The following is a 24,472-nucleotide window of genomic DNA, read 5'->3' on the forward strand; positions in this document are numbered from 1 at the left end:
ATATCTCGTACTTTTTATACCATAATTGTGCATTTGGGCTGTATACAAAGCATGTATACTTCACAATGCTACTACGCTTCTGACGTCATTTAAAATTAAACATTTTCACTATGCAGAGACCACCCAAATTTGTATATTTAACGCTAAAGAAAATTTCCATTCTGAAACTCACCAAAATTAAAATAACCCTCATACATACTATCAAAGTCAGTCTTCTTAAAAAGAGATTTGTTTTTTCATGAATTAAGGTACAAGTTCAAGAACCGCAGAACTTCCAAATAAAGCAACTTACTTGTGCAGTAAGAGCTCTCGTTAGGGAGGGAATGATTACATCATAGATCAGTTATCACACTAGTTATAAAAAAAAGACTCAACACCTAACTTAGTATACCTATATTTGTAGGGTGTTTTTACGTTGCATGGAACCAGTGGTTATTCAGCAACGGGTAACTTCGTATATAGTATACTGTATTTAATGTATATTGGTATAAGCATTAATAGTCTGATGACCTTTTAAACACCAAGTGCTATGTAGCAAATGCGATCAAACACCTGACTGCCACGGACAGCTTGGCGAATACTGACGTCATCGTGTTCAATAAATTAATGGGTTCCATTCAATAAATTAACCGGTACCAACAATCTCATCCAACTATCTTCACCACCTCATCATCTCATACTCAACGCCTTGTTGTATGTAATGGGAAACTCGTGCCTTTATTTTGGATTGTATCCCAAATTCGCTGCCTGTTTTCCAAAATCAATAAAGCCAACAGAAGTGGGCAACTTACTACCTAAAAGGACTCTTGAATTAACTATTGTTTACACTTTAGTAATAAATAGTTTCGGCAGTTCAAGTTCATTAGGTAGGGATTGATGGACACCTTATAAATTAAATAATTTATTACAAATAAGTGTTACTACTCAAGGTAAGTAGAGTTCGTCCCCTAGACAGCTTTATATGCAAAGACGTGACCCTACAAGCTCTTCGCGTACTAATTATTACTTATCCTGAAAGTCCACCGAAGGATGTAAAGTATTTCAGCAGTCCGCGACTTCATCATAAGCCTACTGTTCCACTGGACGACGAAGTGAATGAAGTCCTCCCCTGATGTCTAACAAGGGGATAATGCTTAGTCAATGCTCATTACTGGAGTGGTGCGCACATCCACACACGGAAGCATGGTTTTGGGGGAGGGGGGAGAGGAAGTATTCTAACCGCAGGTGTCTGACCCTCCAACAACAGAACAACCCCCCCCCCCCCCCCCCCCACCCCCCCCCCCCCCCCCCCCCCCCCCCCCCCCCCCCCCTCCACCACAAAGTTATAAGAAGCCCACGTAGGCCTCTCCAGCGGCCAGCCACGACACTTTCCAGTCGTAGACACTCGCTGTGAGTCAAAATTCTGTCTTCAATCTTCTACTGAAATATCTGCTACAGCCAGAACTGCCCTGCCCGTCCTTCCCCGCACTCGCTTCTCTTCGTTCGTCGAAAGTAAGTAATATCTATTCGGTTTCGTTGATTGCACAACTGTTATAATTATTAAAAATGAGCATCAGGTTCCTTAATGGCTAGTTTTATTAGTTGAAACCCCAACTGCTGTCTTAATAGGCGCAAACTAATGATTAATATATATATGATATTCTTACAATAACTCCGACCACCCCAAAGTAATAACATTAAGAACACTGTCGACAAATAAGCCCAGCCCAGCACCACCTCTCATATGACATTTAATGACCAGCCCCACAAAGCACTGTCCTAATATTTAAGTGAAGTATGACTTCTCTGTACCTTGCAATCATAAACAGCATTATCATATTGCGCCGATGGTAATTCTACTCACTCGGTTGTTTAACGGATAGCCTTAACACGCATCTGACAGGATCATGGAAAATAAAGTCATTGCCCTCGTTCATGGATGGCATCACAAAACTATTGCCAGTATACGTGGGAAACATTAAAAAACTATAGCCAATATTCAAGAGTAACTTCCAAACTCATTGCTTGTGTAGGTTTTATGAGTAACAAACTCATTGCTTGTGGAGTAAAAGAACCCATTGCCTGTATTCAGAGAGGAACAAACTCCTTGCCTGTATTCACAGAGAAACAATATCATTGCCTGTATTCATAGAGGAACAAACTTAATATTAGCACATAGTATGATAAATATATTGCTTATGCTATAACCTAATAGTATCAAAACAAACATAACTAACAAACTCGAATTTACTAAACCCCACTCCAAAGTAAACAGATATTCCAACTATGCAAAAAATATCCATGACATAAAACTTCCATGCTTTCAACCTAAAGAAAAGAATAGAAAAGACATACTTCATAACATTCATCAGCCAACAGCAGAGAATAGCTATTGAGTAAGCAAGCCCCACTAATAACAAATTGCCCATCCCGTACATTTAGGGAGCTTCCTATAACCCCTTTAACCAGAAAATCTCTGTTGCGAGAGAGGAAGTACTACAAAGTTCGAATCCTCTGAAAACTCGTTAGGTTTAACGGCAGCTTTACACTTAAAAATTTAAATTAGAGCAAAAACCGTTACGGATATTGGCCAAACCATATCTGCCTTAACCTAACCACAAACAATCCATTTCCTGGAAGCTAAAATGTTCATTAGCTTTCAATTAAAGCCTACCAAGTCGCCACATCTGATTACAAATTTGTTTTAAAGCTACATATAGCCGTTTGATGGCATAAACGTAAATTTCCGTAAAAATTAGGGAGTTTCTGCAAACAACAGAGTGGGAGATAGGAAAGCACATTTAAACATCTAATACTTATCGGAACTAGCAAGACAACTAAGCAATAGATTTCTAACCTATCGGAACTGGCAAGAAAACTAATTTATTAAGTCTGTCTACTTATCACCTGAAAGAAATAATTTGATTAGTTGGCTAAAAAAAATAAAAAATAAAATAAAAATAAAAACACCCAAGAATCTGCATAGTAGGTCATATGACCTACTATGCAGAACATGGGGGCTCCTCCACCCCTCCAGGGGCGCCGCCCCTAAAGGAGTGGAGGATAAGGCATATTTTTATATACTGCTCAAGATCAGTATACACAAATTAAAAAAGTAAGTTTAATACAATTATTTTAAAAAGAAAGTCAAAAAAATAAACGGAAAAAATACCTACATACCCGTTGCCAAAGAGCAGCAGCTTTATCATGCGTGAACCTTCACCGTTAGAACAGGAACTCAAAACTCAAAACTCGCACCCAAAACATCCTGGAAAAGAAAGCTTTGAGAGCCGTTTGTAACATACTCAGTCTTTTAAAATACGGTACGTTTACTAACGTCAGATTATAGGGTAAATGCCACAGAAACAGTTATAATGAGCAAGATTCACTACAACAAACATACAATTATTAGCAATAATGTATCAAAGTTCTAGTGTTACTTACCTTGCAGCAGCCTGGGGTTTATCATAACTGGACCAACAGAGTGACAACAATCGATGGAGATCTCAAGCGCTGACTGTAATCTAGTCGCGTCGCGTGATAATAATTTTTCCGTTAAAATTTTTACAACAGAACCAACTACGCTACGATAAAAAAAGGAGGCCGAGAAACTGAATGAGGATTCGAGGAACTCCCGAGGGAAACAGCCGTCTACCGGCCAGAACAGTGTTAAAGTCGAAACTCGAGTCGAATGTCCGTAGGTTCAAATGTCCGAACTGGAACGGTGTAGTCACTTGCCAAGGACTACAGTCTCAGTAGTGTCTTGCTTCTTGGAACATGACCGAATGCGATTCGTGGATATCCTTAAAATCGCTAATTTTGCCAGTACTGTTTATATTTCCTACTCCCTTCTTTTACTTACCTTCCATGGAAGTTTAAAATACAGCACATGAATAGATTTTCGTAAAAATAACTCGTAATTTATTTTAGAACTCACGAAATAATTTGTAGCATATGCCATTTTGGGCATTTGTTTTAAAATATTTCTACTGATTTTTTTTTCTTTCGTTCACGTAAAAACGTTTCATTCTGATATATATATATATATATATATATATATATATATATATATATATATATATATATATATATATTTCTAAGCTTTCCAGTTTCTTAACTGGCTGATGAAAGCGCTATTCAATGAAAGTTGAAGAAATGGTACCTACTGTTCTCTCACAGGACGAGATATACTAGACGTAGCAAAACTCATTGCCTTCGGCCAGTCGTAAAACATTTTTTTTAAATGGGTGCATTTTTGCATAAAGAGACTTCAGTACTAGTAGCTGCATACTATCCAGTTAATTACATTGGACTCACGAGACCATTATTCAAAATAAGTAAACGTATTTCTTTTTTATCAAAATTAGGCATAAAATAGCCATTCCGTATTTGCTTTGGGGCGTTTAGCTTAATAATCTGAAACATCTGAATGCATGTGTCTTGTTATGAGAGATTCAGTTATCACATTTATGAAAAATATTAGCATCTATGCAAGCAAGTATGTAAGTGTGTAGTTGGAGTGACCGACTAATGCTGAGCCTGAGTGAGATCGAACTGAGCTTGTTGCCTTGCTGAGGGAAAGATCCATAAACGTTTAAGGAAAGGAAGGGAAAAAGAGGCAGTAGGTACCAACTGCACAGAAAAAAAAAAATAAATAAATAAATAAAAAAATAAAAGGACGGGTATGCCCTCTTGACATACTTATTTTCTACACTTTCAGGCCAATGTTTTTCTTTAACGCTTTCATCTTCCTTATTACACATTACCACTGATCAGATCAATGACCCATGTGACATATGAATTTGTGGCGAGATGGTGGTATTCGATGTGCGCGCCTTCCTCCATAGCTTCGTTTTCATAGGTTATGTTCACTACCGTCAAGTGAGTTTCCTTTACTTTACAGATTTTGTCATCAGCGGTGATCTTGCCATGGCAATATATGTTTTGTTGAGGATCAACAAGGAATTGAACTTTGAGCATACGATAAGACTTTTTTTTGCTTTCTTAACCCCCAATCTCAAGGGTTAGAGAACCTTTGCTACTAACTGTGCTAAAATCTGAAAATGATTCCACCTTAGGCAACAACTTTATATATATCTTATATATATATATCTTATATATATATATATATATATATATATATATATATATATGATTTATATATATATATATATATATATATATATAGATATATATATATTATATTTAATAACATATATATATATATATTATATATATAAATAAGACTGTATATATATATATATATATATCCACATATATATCTATATCTGTATATATAAATATATATCTATCTATTATAATATTATATATATATCATATATATATCTTATATAATATCATACTATCTATCCTATATATATATCATATTATATACATATATATATACGTATATATTTTTTTTCTTCTTTTTTTTCTTTGGGAAGCCTAAGTTTAGCAACAGCAGAAACTGTCTCTGCTTGTGCTCTGCCGTAACACATTATCTTTCGTGCTTTTTTTTTTTTTTTCCAAGCCAGACCTCAGCATGATTAAACTTTTACATCTCTTAACACGCCGCCTTCATCTTGTAGGAAGGGCCAACAATTCCTTCAATATCCTAAGGTCATTCCTTTGCATCTAACGTTAAATAACCATTCAGCGACGCACTCGAGACCGTTGTGCTATCCTTGGTAACTTTCATGCTCATTTTGATCCATTCCTTTTATCACGACTTCTAGTCACTAACAGCGACGATTGAACGTATATTGATAATGCGCTTGCATATGTGCTTATGCATACGCCATTCCCCCGTAGAAGGTAGTGCCGTCCGTGGAGATTATGCGGTGCACTGTAGGCATTACTTAAGGTTCTTTGCAGCGTGCCTTCGGCCCCTAGCTGCAAGCATTTTCGTTCCTTTTACTGTACCGCCTTTCATATTGTCTTTCTTCATCTTACTTTCCACCCTCTCCTAACACTTGATTCATAGCGCAATGCGAGGTTTTCCTCCTGTTGCACATTTCAAACCTTTTACTGTCAATTTTCATTTAAGCACTGAATGACTCATAGATCCCAGTGCCTGGTCCCTGGCCTAAATTCTATATTCAACTCAACTCAACTCGGCCATTCATACGAACACGCTTAGATGCGGTCAAATCGCAGGAAAACCTGTGCTCGTTCAATAATGCATCAACTAGGAAAACTGAAAATCAAGGTGTGTTTTTTATATATATATATATATATATATATATATATATATATATATATATATATATATATATATATATATATAACACACCTTGATTTTCAGTTTTCCTAGTTGATGCATTATTGAACGAGCACAGGTTTTCCTGCGATTTGACCGCATCTAAGCGTGTTCGTATGAATGGCCGAGTTGAGTTGAGTTGAATATATATATATATATATATATATATATATATATATATATATATATATATATATATATATATATGTGTAGTTGATGTTGATATATATATATATATATATATATATATATATATATATATATATATATATATATATATTTGTGTGTGTGTGTGTGTGTGTGCACGTTCGGCGAAGAATTGCTGCCTGTATCAAGAAAAAAATGACAGAATAGAATTGACTTATATAAAGCATCAAAGTGGTTTGCAAAAAAGAAAGCATCAATGACTGCTGCAGGATCAAAGCAAAAGAATCAAAAATATTGATTTTCTGTCCCCTCTGCTGCTTTCTCTTTCACTGTTCTGGTCTTTCTCTTTTTCTTCTGGCTGTTCTCTTGTCTTTCTCTTTCTTTCTTTTCTTTACTTTCTGGTTCCCCCTGTCCTTTTCTTCTGCTGTCTGTCTGAAAAACCCCGCTATTTGGTCCTCTGCCAAAAAGTGGAAAAAAGAAAAATCATAAATGGGGGAAAAAAAATCAACGTCGGGGTGGTACTTCCCTATCATCGATGACGGGTTGTGTCGTAACTCCGGCGGTTAAAGGCCAAGATATTGGATTGATTTGGGAATTTATGGGCTATCACTCTTCTCCAATGGGACGGAATCGGACACTTTTATATCCTCCAAATGTTTGATGAGTCTTCCAATTTGGAAGCTTTTTCCATAGAGCTTCCTTCCTCATCAATTGGATATTAATTTCTGTTCCGAAAAACTTCATCCGCGTTTACTTTCGCATCGTAAGGAAAAGGCGGCAGCACCTGGAAATGTTATTCCAGGAAATTATACTGCTTTGATAGCCCGTCCGCATTTCGTAGAAAAGGCTTGATATATACGGTGCGGCAGGGTGTCTCCTGGGCGACCTAAAAACGACGAAAATAGATAAAACGTTTACCCTTCAAACACTTGCAATTCGTATGGTAGTGACGTCGTCTGGCAGAGGTCGATTTTCCATCATCCAGAGAGCTGCCAATATGCTTTTCCTTTTTTCTTCTTTTTTTCCTGTTTTACTGCACTCCAGATTGCTGCATTGATTTCGGAAGCCGAGTTCCTCGATTTTTAATTTGACTCGAGTCGCCTTCTCTGTGGAAAACAGTGGCTGAATCGAATTTGCTCATTTGTTTTTGCTTACGAAAGTTGACAGGTTTTCATAGCCAAGACAAATATTCAGCCAACAACACTTTAAACATGGGCAACTATCATTATTTTTTAACGCAATATAATTTCATCCAGCGGGTGAGTAAATTCTATAATGTTCTTTAGGAGAAAAAAAGAACATATGCACAAAATATATATATATATATATATCATATATATATATATTATATATATATATATATATAGATATATATATATATATATATATATATATATATATATATATATATACATACATACATACAAACATACTACACACACACACACACACACACACACACACACACACACACACACACATATATATATATATATATATATATATATATATATATATATATATATATATATTTTATATATATATAATATATATATATATATATATATATATATATATATATATATATATATATATATATATATACACTCTTCATTCGCCACTTACAACGCTCTGTATAAGATTTGCATCATAGAGTGAAACAATAGATAGCCTATGCATAAGAAACTATAAAAATTACGTTATACTAAGTAGTATTAAAAACTGCCCCAAATTATGGTTCCTCATATTACACACTTCTCTTTTCGAATTGATGTCCTTCACACAATCCTCCTTAAGAGAGATATTCCTAATGTCTAATAATAATAGCAGATCATATTTATTTAACATTCAGCTTCTAACATTCAGCCTAGCTGTGGAATCATAACACTAAGCCCCATGAACATAATCTAGTCGTTTAAGGCCAGCTTCTGAAACCGAAGTTCGTGGCTCATGACAGCAGCCGAATGTGCTAGAAAGGAGCACAGGGTTCTCAAGGGAACCCTCCACACTCCACCAACTGCCACACTCTCCAAGCCCTAATGAGGTCATCCCCACACGGCGGTAGTGCCATCGGTGAACCTCACGCAGTCCACTTTAGGCATTATCTATTGTTCTTAGCAGCGTCCCTTAGGTCACCAGCTGCAACTCCTTGCCAGCCTCTTTACTGTGTATCCGTTCATATTCTCTTTCTTTCCAATCTCGCCTAACAAATGTTTTCCTTGTGTGACACCTTTCAAACCTTTTTACTCTCAGATTCCTTTTCTGCACTGAATGACCCCATGAGTCTCAGCGCTTGGTCTTCGGCCAAAAGTTCATATTCGTTCCTTCTTTTCTAGTGACATTCATAAAACTTTTCCTGCAAAGGTAGGAATTGTGAACCATAAGCATTGCACCAAGTACCAAGCAGGAAGTCAGGTACTGATGCGTTACACTGAAGGCTTTTCTAATCACAGATTTTCTTTTATTTTTGCCAAACGCTAATACCCACGTGGCAACAACATTTTTGCAATATTTCCAGTATTGTTAGTCATTCCCACAATCCTCGGTTTATTCCTAAGCCGAAAGGTGATTTAACCAAAAAACCTCAGGGTTAGGGTAGATTTTGATAGGACCACGGTTCAGTATGTAGGCGAGTGCATCACAATACTGACTGAAAAATGTAGATTTCAATACGGCTATTGAGGATAAACTTCAAAGCTCGGCATTTATCTTGGAAAATTAGATTAGGAACGAGAAGTCAGAGCTCAATTTTAAAACCTAACGCCAACTGGGAATTTGTCTTGCAAGTTTGTTTTGGAAGTTAAAATCAGAGGGGAAAGTAACCTTTTATCATGATACCAAACTGAGCTTTTTAAAATTTGTTAAAATCGACAAAAATGCCAATAACTGAAATGTGTTTTTTTGTGTGTTGTAACGAGGGGTTTCTTACATGTGTATGTAAAATTTGATTAACGGGGAACGGAAGTTTAAAACGATTAAGGTTGTTTTTTAGCAGTTTTTCCATTTTGCTCAACCCGTATCTTTCCCACTCTCACCAGTTAGTGATGCATGCTTTAATGTTTTGCCTGAGTTTTCTCCTTGAAAATCCCACTGCATACAGAAGTAGTTAGCGCACACTTCCTGTAATCCAATACGGTCTCTCTATTTACCGAAACAACCGAAACGACCCTAGATATGTATGTTTTATAATTGTAAACTTGTTTAATTACTGTGTATTAACAGATAAAACATCATTTTTGTCTGACCCAGATATTTTGTTAATTTGTTGCCCACCTAATTATTAACTCATCAGATAAGAGGGTGGACAGGTGGGACAGGAACATGTCATAATCTTCAAATTTGGCATTACCATGGGAGGAACATTGGACCAAAGAAGATTGGATATTCTTCAGCACCGACACGCTCTACGGTTGGATATTTATACACTGTTGTGACAAAAAGTTCTCCAAGATTGAAGGTTTTGTCATTAGCGAGCACACTCCTAGAAGGTTCACAGCAAAAACGTTTGATGTCTGCAATTTGTTGTTGGGTGTACAAAGGCATGTGAGTGCACTAAATTATCTATTTGCCGAATATGATCAGCAAAGTTATTAGAATGACAAGGCCGCTCTCTCTTTTTCATACGGTACTCCACATTGTATATTTGTTGCATGTTAGTTGAAGCACTGAGATGGCTGTTTTCCAGGATCAGTTTGGTATATACCAAACGTGACTGGTCTGGTTTAACTGCTTCTCCAATGTGTTCTAAGACAGTCCCTGGAGTTTGCACGTACTCAACACCACAGTCCTTGGAATTCCCAAGTGCTGGCCGACTGGATGTAGGAAAAGTTCCTAAATATTCAACAGCAATACAGGGCTGAATCGCCGGGTTCGGATTCAGACACTGCATTACTCATTTCTTTATTTATTCATCAAAACAGTTAATAATTAGGTGGACAATAAATTAACTAAAGATTTGGACCAGCCAAAAATTGTTTTATCTGTTAATACACAGTAATTAAACAAGTTTACAATAATAAAACAAACATTTAGGGCCGTTTCGGTGGTTTCGGTAAATAATGAGACCCAGTACTTAAAGTGAGGTGGTCGGGAATTGACTGACAGAATAATAATTTTTTTTTTCTTGTGCCTTCAGGAGCCCAGTGTTTCTTATCATTCGTATATCAACAGAGAGCAATTTTATCTTCGTACCTCGACCAGACATAATCAAGTGAATGCATCAAGAGATATCCTTTATTCCATTACGCTAATGGAGACTGGAGGAACGGTTGCCTATCCATTTCTCGTAGAAGCAGAGGCAAAGGCAGCCCAAGAGCGCAGTTTGTCCCAAAGCGTATCAAATTCAGTGACCAAATATTATGACGTGGAAGGGAGACACATTTGAGTGTAGACATGTTTGAACACGTAATGGCACTATCAGACTCCCTGCCATCTGATAGCACTCCCGAAATACGAACCAGAAGTTGTTTACGTTGGACCGAAAATGCTTCTGTGGTAGCTTTTTTTCCTTTTTTTTTTCCTTAGAATTCCCCCTCTCCACCAATCCCGAATATCATGAAAAATCAGTTTCATGCAGTGAATCTATCGGAAAACAATGCAACATGAATTCATCATCGTCTTCCTCTATATTTATTCAATAGGTTTCATAATTTCGCTCTCCTCGTTATTGCCATTTTGACCAAACTCAATTTTTAAATATATCTATAGCCTTAAATTCAATTTCCGAGTTATTCAGGTGCTCAGAGATTATGAAACACATTCTCGTTGTCTGCGGCGGAATAATGTTAACATATTAATCGCAAAGGAAGTAAGCAAATCGATACAGAAGTACACGAAATTGCATACCAAAATGAACACACACACACACACACACCTCTTCTTTACTTTGTTTATTTAATTTCTTTTCTCATTATCCAAGGAAGTAAGGATCATGTCAAGTCTAAATTGTAAGTCATAATTCTGTGCGCTAGCAACTTAGAAACACGGAGTTTGCTTTAATTTCACCTGTTAATGTTTCTAGGTTGTTTGTTTTAAAACCATTCAGCTAAGCATACATTTTTTGTAACGATACATTTCTTCTCCATTCTGCTAAGGAAACTGCTACATTAAAGTCTGAAACACCCATCGCCTACCATATTGGTTACCAGTGTTCTGCTATGGCCTAGATGTAAGGGTATGGGGGTTAGCAACCGCATGACTTCATCCCTCAAACAGGAAAAGCAATACCGCCCGTACGGGAGGGTGGATGGGCGGCACTTGGACACCTGCCTCCACTCTCTAAGTCGAGGTGGAAAAATTTATATATACTTTATATGTATATATATATATATATATATATATATAATATATATATATATACACACACACACACACACACACACACATATATATATATATATATATATATATATATATATATATATATATATATTATATGTGTGTGAGAGAGAGAGAGAGAGAGAGAGAGAGAGAGAGAGAGAGAGAGAGAGAGAGAGAGAGTCTTTGTAGGTGACTGTAGATGTTACAGCCTGATCCCTGTACTGTATTGTCCCCCCACAATGAACAAATGTTTTAGAAGAGTTTGTGAAGAAAGATGCTGTTAGTGAACAAACTAAGCAAGTGAGACTCAAGCAATTCAGTGATACGAGAAAGTAGAAAGACATGACGCCATCATAATGTTAAAACAAAAATTTGCCATGCATTGTTCAAGGGGTTGAGGAAACAGCCACTTGGAAATCACCAAATATTGGTAGAAATTTGCTCAAGAAATTAGATTTTGAATTTTTATATCTTTGCATATTAGACGCAATTCTTACTGAAATTAAACCCCTTTCTCAACAACTGCAATCAGCACAAACTGATATGCTAGAGTGCTCAACCCAGATCAAAGTTACAGATTGTTACTGAAATAAGATCGAGTTAATGTAATGAATGACAAAGGCTTCTAAAAATATTTCGAATCTGTCACAGAAATTTGAAGTACCTTAAATATTGAAGTTAAAATGCCCAGAGTAGCTATCAGTCAGCGATGCCCCCCCCTCCCCAACCAATTTGGATTTCGTTACTGCTCGGTTAAATGATAGATTTGCTAGTCATCATAGTGCTGTTAGGTCATTGTGTTCATTGATGCAAAAATATTTCAGTCGCATCACATTCCATGACTTGGTTCCTGCACTGAGTATGTATAAAAATGATATAACTGACCATATACCGATGCTGACGAATATGAAGTTGAACACAAACTTTGAAGAGGAAGGTAGGATACAGTTGAAAAGGACTCTCTCCCTGTGTCAGTGTGCGAGATTTTAGAAAGATGTTTTGAAAGTTATCCAGTAACTGTTTCTTCTGCCTCTGCTGTGAGGAGCAGCTTTTCTACCCTCAATCTCGTCAATAGTTATAGTAGAAGAGCAACAATGGGACAAGAACGACTGAATGGTCTTGCCAAATTAGATATTCAGACAATCATAGGGAAGTTATTTCTTGTTACGATATATTTTTTAGAAAGGTTAAGAGGCGACTTGACTTTATATTATAGTTAAATAGTTTGTCCACGATAATCTAAGATTAATCAAAGACACTACATGATTTATAAAATTTCGAAAGAAAAATCTAATTCATTTACAATTTTGATTTTTAAGTAATTCGCTATTGATTTTGTGTATGTGGTTTTTTTAAGTAATGTTGCTACATTTGTAATATCTGAAAATAAAGTAGCATTTAAATCTGCAGTTTGGTGGTACAACTTTCCTAGGTGGAGCTGAGTCTTCATTAATTTTCGGGAAGAGTTGCCCCCTTCTGCTCGCCCCATCCCCCGCCTCCCCCAAACCCCAAATCAAATTTCTGCGGACGCTATAGAGAAAAGGGGCTTGGAGAGATAGACACTGCAATTAACTGTTAACATTAACAGAGAGCTTTCATTATACAGAAGTTATAACTGAGACGTTGGATAATGTGCTTTTAATCAAGGATTTGAATAGTAACTAATATTTGGGGAAGAGAGATGTCCTAGTCTTCTTCTTCCGATGTCCAAGTGATGAATTACAAATACTTGAGGGAAGGTTGTCTTGAGGTTAAGCAGTGGGAGTTCCTCCACAGACCTGGGAATATTTGTTTGAAGGCCGTTCATCAGAGGCAAAGGCACTGGTTCATAATGTCCTAGAGAAACAAGCAAGCAACTGTTGCTGATAATTCAGTAGGTAGAATTATGGGCTCTTGGGAAAACTCCCACTCCTAACACTCAAAGAGTGGGGACCACCACACGTTGAAGTCCAGGCATAACCAAGGTACCATATCTCAATTTACTTCTGCATAGGATTTACAATACCATTTGCCCTTTTATTTCACTGCAACTGAAGTGTGCATGTGTATGTGCATTTTGATTTGGTCCTATATCAGTGACATTTTCAAAAACATCCTGAAAATATCTCCTGAGAAAACAGGTAATATAAATATTAAACAGCAGAATGGAAAAATATGATTACGAAGTAATGAATAACTAATTTGCTTCCTTACCCTTAGTTCTTACTTCATGAAGCAAATTCCCGTTACCCTATAATAATAGGAATCTGGCATCACAATGTAATCATTATTCAGTAATCATTAGGTACATAATAGCCCCGGAATAGTACTCTGAATGACAGTCGATCATTAACCTTAGAAAGGGAGTAACACCCGGTGTGCTTTTGACGATTATGTCCCCACTAAACCGAAACAACCGCTGAACCAAAACACACCCCCCATTAAACCTAAGTACACCCCCACTAAACCTAAACGCACCCACAATAAACGTAAGATGAGCACCCCTAATAAACCCAAGCACACCCTGCTAAACCTAACTACACCCCACCCACTAAATCTAAATACGCCCCTACTAAACCTAAACAAATCCCCCACTAAACCTAAATACACAAGCACTAAACCAAAGCACACCCACACTATATCTAAACACATCCACCACTAAACCTTAACACCCCTCACACCAAACCTGAACACATCCTCCACTAAGCATAAAAATCCTCCACAAAACCTAAATGCACCCCAACTGTACCTAAACTCCCCCCCCCCCCTAAACTAAACACACCCCCCACTAAACCTAAGCAAACCTCCACTAAAACAGAACATACCCCCACTAAACCTGAACACACTGTCCACTAGACCTAAGCGCACACCCCCTAAATGTAAAGGAACACCACCCCTAAACCTAAATTCATCCCCACTAATCCTAACCAATCCCCCAACTAAACCTAAACACACCCTCACTAAACTTCAACACATCCATTACTAAACCTCAACACCACTTTCACCAAACCTAAACACATCCACCACTAAACATAAACACCCTTTCAACTAAAACTTAATGCATCCTCCACTAAACCTAAACACACCCTCTGTACCTAAACTCACCCTCACTAAACCTAAACACACACCACCCACTAAACATAAACACCCCTCTTACTAAACCTAAATACACCCCCACTAAAACAAAACATAACCCGACTCAACCTCTACACATCCACCATTAAACCTAAACACATCCCCACCAAACCTAAACTCATCCTCCACTAAACATAAAAACCCTTCCCACTAAACCTAAATGCATCCCCCACTAAACCTAGACACACCCCTTACTAAACCTAAATGCACCCTGTGTACCTAAACTCACCCTCACTAAACCTAAACACACAACCTCCACTAGACCTAAACACATGGCCATTACTAAAGCAAAACACATCCCTGTAAACCTAAACATACTCCTCACTAAACCTAAATGTAACCCCCACAAAACCTATACTAAAGCTAAGCACAGCCCAAACTAAACCTAAACACACCTCCACTACACCAGAGTGCACACCCACTAAACCTAAACACAACCCACACCTAAACACATTCCCAACTAAACCTAATAACACCCCACTAAACCAGAACAGCACTCTGCATCGAAACACACCCTACTAAACCTGAACACATCCCCAACTAAACCACAACACACCCCAACTAACCCTAAACACCCCTCCCACTAAACCTAAACACACCTCTCACCAAACCTAAATGCAGCCCCACTAAACCTAAACACACATCCCTCACTAAACCTAAATACACCCCAACTAAAACCAAGCAGACACACCCCACCAAATCTAAACACCCCACTAAACCTAAATGCACCCTCACTAAAACTAAACACACACCCCACTAAACCTCAACACACTCCCTGCTAAACCTAAACACATCCTCACTAAACCTAATTACAAGCTTTTATATAACTTGACTTCAGTGTCTGTTTGAGTCAAAACTTGTAACTAAATTTTTCATTTGCTCCCTTTATCTGATGGACTTGTAATTTGTGCATGGTTACTCAATCCCGGTGACAATATAACTTTACAGAATCAGTAGGTCAGCAGTGACATCTAGTGACTCTACAGTGACCTCTCCCAGTATCTCAGGATTTGTATGAAGTGAATAACTCTTCAGATTTTTCATACATTCTTTGACTCTGTAGAATAAGTTATTAACTCTACAGATTTTTCAAACTTCTTTGGCTCGACAGGATATCACGTTCAATTTCATTAGTCACAATCATAAATTGGTTATAATTTCTGTCATAACCAAAAAGTATAAAATAAATAATATAATTTTTCTTAAAACATGCTATTATCAAAATGCACTAAAAAGTACAAAATAATTTTTGGGACACGCCTGGATTTTCTTACAGATAATCATGTCTACAAAAATAAAAGCGTGATGCCAAACATGGAAGGAAATGCTACAAAAAAATAAATATATTTTTTTTAAATTTCGTGTAGCATTTCCTTCCATGTTTGGCAACCACACTTTTATTTTTGTGGACATGATTAATTGTAAGAAAATCCTGGTGTCTCAAAAAATTATTTTGTACCTTTCAGTGCGTTCTAATGAAAGCGTGTTTTTTTTTTTAATCTTTTATATTTTTTTTCAATAATATATTTCTATGGTCTCAGGTACACGAAATGGGATATGATAAACCCGTAGTTTATTTACCACATAAGTTACAAAGGGAGGGGAGAAGGGGAAGGGGCCAGGGGTATTAGCTAAGTTGAGTCAAATGATGGCCATGTACAAATTTTGTCTACATCAGTCTAGTGGTTCAGATTTCTATAGCACACAACTTTACAAACATTCACTTAGATGAAAGTCCCCTAACACATAAGAAATAGATGGGACAAAATATTTAATATACAAAGCTATAATAAATAAAGCTTCCTACAATCAACAATTTAATAACACCGACAACAATAGTATAGTGCGTAATGTATCACTGGATCATTGCTGCATCAGCTTCATTCGTTTTGTATGTAGTCTTTTCAGTTTTTTACAATCGCTCTTTTGCTGTTAAAGCATTTTCCCAGTAACTCTCATAAAAAGAGAGGTGGATATTTGTTGATGGGAATTCTTTAACTGGAAATAATACAATAAAAAATCCAACGTGCAAAATTAACTCCGACCTTTACACTTTCATTGATTCCTTAGTCAAAGCTGGCGTTGGCCCCCCAAAGAATGCTTGATCTGTCTTTTCACTTGGAACTGACGTCAATATCAGGTGTGGGTCTCTTTAGGCCTTGGTTGGAAGGTCACAAGGAGGATTTACTCACCTTGTTATACTCAGGGAGGGTTGCTCCTGCTGAATTCGGAGAGCCTCGAGCAGCCATAGGCACCTCGGGTCCTGGGCTCAGCCAATTATTTCTGTATTCTTCATTCTGGTATCTCTTATGATGGTGACTCAGTGCACATATCATGTGGTTATTTATAGCCCTTTTTGTGTGCAACAAGATATCCTCTTAGTTAGCTTCGTTGTAGTTAAACCCAAGTATGAGCCAGGACATCCACAGTTTGATAAACGTATAACATTGCTCTGCTTCAAGAGATCCCTCAGTGATAAGGCTGGGCTGTTTTTTTGTAAGATGTTTGGTAAGTCATTTTGGTATTACATGATGAAGCAAAATATGATAAGGCTTAATATTTGTGAATATAAAAAAGTCATGAGTGTATAAGTGACAAATATTCATAATTAGCCAAGTTTTACAAACTTCTCAATCAGTTTTTGTGATGGAGATAGGTTGATATTGATTCTAAGTAGAGTACTTGAATTCAACAAGTATAAGTTTATATCTCTTTGATAGCCAAATGGTCAAACTGAACTATATACTTATCACCACAGCCACTGGTTCAGGTCTTTACCAGGGCAGATGCACTTGTACATTATAATCCTGCCTGTTATTTCCAAGGTATAGTGAATATGATTTTAAATATTTACCGCTTAATATTTGTTAATACTATGTATAAAATAGCCATTCTCCTTGGGTGAATGTTATTCCCAAAGTATTGTGAATTCAATTTAGAGTATTCCTTACTTGATATTTGTGAATCTAAAAAAGACACATGTATGAGAGACAATCATGTATTAGTCAAATGTTAAAAACTTATAATCAGCTCTCATTAATAGGTACAGAACCTGAATTTAGCAGGAATATGTACAAAAAGAATCGATATTAACTTGATAGCAGAATGGTCAAAGTTAACTGTCTATCAAATGTATTTCGACAGTGGGCCCAGGTTTGAGTACATGTATCAATTATAATTTCTTTTGGCTGTAATTTTTGCTCAAGATACATATAGGGACTTTGTTATTACAATGATAAATTGTTTTAATATTTGCGAATATGAAAAAGTAATGTTATCAAGAGACAAAAATTCATATGATAAGTTTTACATACATCCCAGCAAAATATAATGGAAAAGATAGCTTGATAATGACTCAAAGTACAAAACCTGGATTCAACAGGATATGTACAGAAGGTAAGACTTCCACCTATATCCCTCTTGACAGCTGAAGTGTGACAGCGACTGTCTATAATTGTATCTAAACTAAGGGTCCAGGTTCAAATCTTGGCTGAATCAGATGAACTTATTAAAATTCCAATTGCGTGTAGGTAAATTAAAATTCCCCATGGATGCAACTAATTCACAGGGTAAAATGAATTTGACAAGTGAATGAAGTGATTAGGTTAAGATGCTGTAAACAAACATAATGGTTTGTAACTTACTCACTGTCAATTGAGCTATAACACTCTTTCTGGTCATGATAAAAATGAAAGCACTGTGGGTTACTCAGCTTAATATGGTGGAGATGGTTCATATTAATTCTAAGTACTTATGCATTTATCAGTTGTAATTTCCCTTGGATGTAAGTTTCTCCAAAAGTACAGGGGATTTGATATTAAATTATATTTTTCACTTAATATTTGTGAATGTATAAAAACGTCACAAACGTTAGTGACAAAAATTCACAATTAGCCAAGTGTTAAGAAACTGCCAATCCAACTATCACAGCAGATATGGGCTATCTACAAAAAAGTTGATACCAAATTATGTATACCTCTCTAGCCTGCCTGACATTGTATCCAAACCAAAAGGCCAGGTTTAAATCCTGGCAGGGTAGATGCAGCATCTTTCCCCTTAGATGTCAGTTATTCCCAAGGTGTAGGGGTAGAGTCAAATTCTTCCCAATAAGCTCTCCATGATGGAGTTGTAACCTATTACAGTACTCAGATTCTAAGCACAGACCTCTGGAATTTCAACAGGGATATGTACAGAAAAGTCTAAGTCAACTTACCTCTCTTGATAGCAGAATGGTCAAGCCAATTCTGAACTTGTATCCAAACCAAAGACAGATACAAATCCTGGCTGTGCCAGATGCACTTATTTATTATAATTCCCCTTGCGTGTAAGTTAGAGTGAATTCAATATTCAATACTTGTGGCTTGATATTTTGTGAAAATTATTATTATTAATAGGGGTTAGTTTTTCCAGACCTCTGAGTCTCAAGTAGACTCTTCTCGGGCTGGTTCTCGGGAGGATCAATCCTGTAGAAAAGAAAACAAAGTAAATACTATAAAAAATTAAAAAATAAAATATCTTAAAATAAAATAAATAAATATATAAATAAAATAAAAAATAAATAAGTAAACTAAATAAAAAATAATTAATTAATTAATTAATAACTCTAAAAAATTAATTAAAAAACAAGTTGACTTTATTTGAGAAACCTGTCTTATTTAAAAAATTTATGATGTTATTAATTGAAAAATCTTTGCTTTCAGCAAGAATACTTTTCATTTTTGAATTCCGTAGATAAATAGATCTTTGCTGGGTCCAATTTGGACACTCAACAAGTAAATGCTGTACTGTCATGGGTGTTTGACATCTTACACTTCATTGGGTCAGCATGTGGTGTTGACATCAAGTGACCATGCGAGAATCCTGTGTGTCCTATACGGAGCCTTGCTAGGATTACCTCTTTTGATCTTTCCTCCTATGAGGATGTCCTCCATGCATACACTTCAGTTTTTATGTTTTTAAGTTTATTTGTTGTTGGCACCGAGGCCCATTCTCCTTTCCAATCCTGGTAAATCAATGGTTTAAGAGATTTTACCCAGTCTGACACTGGGGCATGTGTAATTGTTGGAGGGATAGTGCAGGCTAATTTGGCAGCTGAGTCCACATATTCATTTCCTTTTATTCCCACGTGTGCTGGGATCCAACATATTTCCATTGATAATCCTGATTGAAGGAGTTGATTAATTTTTATTTGTATTTCCTGCACTATTTGGTTTCCTGATTCTTACTGTCTTATAGCATCTATAGCGCTACGCAAGTCACTGAAAATAACAGACACACTTGCTTTTGCCTCAGATATCATATCAAGAGCCATCTGTATGGCTGTGACTTCAGCAGTAAATACTGATGATATTAAAGTTAGGCTTTTTTTATTAACATGTTTTTCAAATATGCAGATTCTCCTACTCCAACATTATTTTTGGAGCCGTCTGTATATACCATAAATGTGTTTCCTTTTCTTCTAATGTGCTCCAAAGCATGTTGGCGGTACATTTCTGTACTTGTCATTTGCTTTTTGAGTAGGTAAGACAGGGAGGTACATATCTTTACAGTAATCCCTCACTACTTCGCGCCTCAAGTTTCGCGCCCTCAGTGCATCGCGGATTTTTGAAAAATATTCATAAAAAATTCAAAGTTGCGAAAAAATGGTGCGGGCGCTAGCAGAAGGCAAAGAGAGTACATTAGAACATCAGGTATCAACACGGAAATGGCACGTAACTCAAAATCCACCTCTCTGATTCGCTGGCCATCTCGGCTCCTGAATCTCGCAAGCTGATTGGCCGAGCCGCCGAGACGCGTTACCCAGCATCCAGCATCCCACCCTGCCGCGCAAACCCAGCTAAGGAATACCGCATTCCATTGGTTCTCATCAGGACGCTCGTGTCGCTACTCTTGCCGTGTGAAAGTTTGAGCTGTTTTTTTGTGCTTTTTTTGTGCAAAATAGTGCTTGTGACGCCCTTGAAAATGGCTCCTAGATGTCCTACACCCTCTACATCCTCTGGTGAACCCAAGAAGAAGAGAAGAATGATGACGGTGAACGAGAAAGTGAAATTATTGGACATGCTTAAGGCAGGCAGTAGCTATGCGTCTGTTGTCCGCACGTACGGACTGAATGAGTCAACGGTTCTCGCTACATAAAAAAAGACGAATTAAAAATCCGTAAAACTGCCTCAATAACGTTCTCCAAGGACACTAAGCGCGTTGTGACTCCTCGTAATAAGAAGATTGTGCAAATGGAGAATGCATTATCAGTATGGATAACGGACTGTCGGGAAAAGAAGGTTAGTCTCGATACCAACATGCTTCGCACAAAAGCCAAAACCCTTTATGATAGCCTCGTTCCTGAAGGGGGATCGAACGAAGATGACGATGATGGTGATGACGACGATGAAGATGATCTTGCCCCACGAGAAAAACGTGGTTTTATTGCCAGCAAGGGCTGGTTCGAGAAATTCAAGAGGAGGTTTGGCCTTCGCAGTGTTCCGTTGTATGGGGAGGCCGCCTTGGCAGACCAAGAGGCAGCTCTTCGTTACGTCGAGGACGAGTTCCCGAAATTAATTAAAGAGGGCGGCTATATCCCGGAGCAGGTGTTTAATATGGATGAAACTGGCCTCTTTTGGAAGAGAATGCAATCCCGGATGTTCCTTTACAAGGACGAAGTGAAGAAGCCAGGGTTCAAGGCCCACAAAGATAGAGTCACTCTGCTCATGTGCGGGAATGCTGCGGGCTTCATGCTCAAGCCCGGCTTAATTTACAAGTCACTGAATCCTTGTGCTTTGAAAAACAAAAACAAAGCCTTGCTGCCCGTCTACTGGATGAGTAATAAGAAGGCATGGATAACTAAAGCCCTCACACTCGACTGGTTCGTGAACTGCTTTATCCCGCAGGTGAAGTTATACCTCGCGGAAAATGGGCTGCCCTTTAAGGTCCTCCTCTTGATGGACTGTGCAGGAGGACATGCAATGGACCTGCATTACAAAGGGGTTCAAGTGGAGTTCCTGCCACCCAACACCACTTCCCTCATCCAACCAATGGATCAGGGGTCATTCGGGCCTTCAAGGCCCTCTACACGAGGTCCACGATGGAGGGCCTCATCTCCTCCATCGACGAAGGCGACGATGACTTCAGCCTCAAGAAATATTGGCGGGAGTACAACATTGCGACGTGCCTGGCCAACATTCAGAATGCTCTTAAGGAGATGAAACAGCAAACACTGAATGCAAGTTGGAGAAAATTGTGGCCAGACGTCGTTCATGACTATGAGGGATTTACGCCAGACGAAGTTCATCACTTCGCCGTAGATAAGGCTGTGAGGCTGGCACAGTTGATAGCCAACGAAGGTTTCTCTGACATGACGGCAGAAGATGTCAACTCACTGATCGAGTGCCACTCAGAGCCCCTAACCGACGAGGTCCTCGTCGAAATGACAAGATCGGTGAGTGAGGAAGAAGAAGAGGCAGCCGACGACGGCGACGACGACCAACCTGAGCAACGTGGCCTTACATTGGAAAATCTGCAAGAGCTCTGCAACATGGCACGGGCTATGCAACAAAGGGCGCAAGAAATTGATGACATCATGGTCAGAGCCATCGAATTCAGTAACCATATTGACGGTGATATGGCGTTGTACAAGGGCATCTTTGCTCAGATGAAAAAACAACGTCAACAACTTCCCATCACGATGTTCCTAGTGCGCCGAAAACCTCCTGCAGAAGTGTCGGATACTACTCCTCCTGCTGCCTCTCCGGCTTCCTACCGAGACACTACGTTGCCTCCTGCTGTTTCTCCAGCTCTATTGGAAGCTGCCGTCGGTGATCCCCCGCCTCTAACAATTGACGATGAGGCGTCACCTGAGGAGCAGTAAAGCTCTCATTAACCTGTGCAGTATAAATCATCTTCACCTTCACCTCCATCATACTGCACAGGTGTTTCATCGTCATTTATCAAGATCATCATCATTGATAGAGGTGAGTTATGTATCTTGTTATAAGAATATACAGTTATTATTTACATATACATGTATACATGTACAAAAAAAATTTACATATACATACTACACATTTAAAAAATAGGGGAGACCCTACTTCGCTGTTTTTCACTTATCGCGGTCGGTTCTGGTCCCCATTAATAGCGATAGGTGAGGGATTACTGTATTCGATTTAAAATCCACGGTGGTGGCAATTCCATTAGTGGATGAAAAATTGCATTCATGTTATGCAAGTTCATTATGTATCTAGCTCATTTTGGGAAAGAGCTAGTACTATTAACTGCTGTTACTGGATTACAGTTTTGGAAGCAGTCAGCTGCAGGAGACGATCCCACTTGCATTGAAAGACCTCTTCATATTGTTTTTATCAAATTACGGTGATGTTTTAAGGGCAAAACACCTGCCTCTACCAGAAGTGTTTGTTGGGGACGATCGGAATGCTCCTGCGCACAATTGCACGCCTTCATGGTGCACTGCACCGAGAGATTTTAATGCAGATTCTGAGGCGAATGAATATATTGGACAGCAGTAATCTATTATGGATAAGACTGTTGCCTTTTACATATATCATTAATAAAATGTCTCGCTTTGCTCCCCAATTAGTATGTGATAACTTTTTTAATATGGCAAGGGCTTTGATGCCCTTGGCTTAAATGTATTTGATGTGCTCTTTCCAATTTAAATGTTGATCAAATATCACTCCTAGATACTTGATTTTTGTGCAGAATTGTATTTCAATACTATAAAGGTGAAGTTTGATTGTTTGGTTCTTCATCCATCTTTTGTCTTTGTAGAAGACTATTGCTTTTGTTTTATCAGTTGAAAATTTAACCCAAACATGCATTTGCCCAAGTACATATATTTGAAATGGCAGTACTGAGAACTCTCTGAGCATGTCTCAAATTACTACTCGTATAGTAAATGACAAAGTCATCAACATATAAACTGTTTTTTTACACCACTTGGTAAATTTATAGTAATGTCATTGATTGCTAAAGCAAACAATGTACAGCTTAAGACACTACCTTGAGGGATTCCTTCTTCCAGTTTATAGGTTACTGAGTAGGAATTTTCTACTCTTACTTGAAAAGTTCTGTTTGTTAAAAAGTTCTTAATAAATATTGGAAAGTGGCCTCTTAGTCCCTTGGAGTGGAGTTTTTGCATGATGTTATGTTTCCATGTTGTATTGTATACTTTTTCTATATAAAAAAATATAGCTACTGTTAATTTCTTTTGTTCAAAGCCTTTTTTGATATAATCTTCTAAATGTGTTAAGGGATCTAGGGTTGATCTGCCCGCTATTGAACCAGACTGTGTTGGTGTTAAAAGGGATTCTTTGGTTATTACATACGCTAATCGTGCAATAACCATTTTTTCTAAGATTTTGCATACGCAACTTGTCAGAGATATCGGTCTATAATTGGATGGATTACTTGCATCCTTTCCTGGTTTATTTATTGGAATTATTATGGCACGTTTCCATTTATCAGGAAAGACACGTTTTAGCCAGATAATATTATAAAATTTTAATAAATATGATTTAGCTATAGGAGCTAATTTTTCTATCATTTCAAATGATATTTTATCATATCCTGGTGCGGAGGGATGGCAAGAGTTGATGGCATTATCTAGTTCATCCATGTTAAAAATATAATTATATTCCAGGTCTT

At 37.6% G+C, this 24,472-nt stretch overlaps 1 protein-coding gene and 1 long non-coding RNA gene across 2 annotated transcripts; one reads left to right on the forward strand and one right to left on the reverse strand.

The window, feature by feature from the left end:
• Positions 1–1,318: 1,318 nt before the first annotated feature.
• Positions 1,319–3,653, reverse strand: LOC135213408 (uncharacterized). The gene is made up of 3 exons (XR_010314108.1): positions 3,424–3,653; positions 3,160–3,247; positions 1,319–1,527 (listed from the first exon to the last, which is right to left on the reverse strand). It is a non-coding gene; the product is annotated as an uncharacterized LOC135213408 (long non-coding RNA).
• A 13,477-nt stretch (positions 3,654–17,130) lies between these two features.
• LOC135213262 (tigger transposable element-derived protein 1-like) lies at positions 17,131–22,679 on the forward strand. Its single transcript, XM_064247242.1, has 5 exons — positions 17,131–17,326; positions 18,140–18,214; positions 20,760–20,860; positions 21,004–21,677; positions 21,797–22,679. Exons 1-5 carry the CDS (start codon positions 17,131–17,133, stop codon positions 22,677–22,679), a joined length of 1,929 nt encoding a protein of 642 aa, XP_064103312.1.
• The last annotated feature ends 1,793 nt before the right edge of the window (positions 22,680–24,472 follow it).

The sequence above is a fragment of the Macrobrachium nipponense genome, chromosome 42 (genome assembly GCF_015104395.2).
Source record: "Macrobrachium nipponense isolate FS-2020 chromosome 42, ASM1510439v2, whole genome shotgun sequence".
Lineage (NCBI taxonomy): Eukaryota > Metazoa > Arthropoda > Malacostraca > Decapoda > Palaemonidae > Macrobrachium > Macrobrachium nipponense.

Bases quoted from the DNA above. Each gene is read 5' to 3' on its own strand.
- LOC135213262 (XM_064247242.1), top strand. From the start codon at position 17,131: ATGGTGACTCAGTGCACATATCATGTGGTTATTTATAGCCCTTTTTGT. The intron at 17,327-18,139 runs GTAAGTCATTTT...CATACATCCCAG, and splicing joins GTTTTTTTGTAAGATGTTTG to CAAAATATAATGGAAAAGAT. The intron at 21,678-21,796 runs GTTCGTGAACTG...TGCATTACAAAG, and splicing joins AAAGCCCTCACACTCGACTG to GGGTTCAAGTGGAGTTCCTG.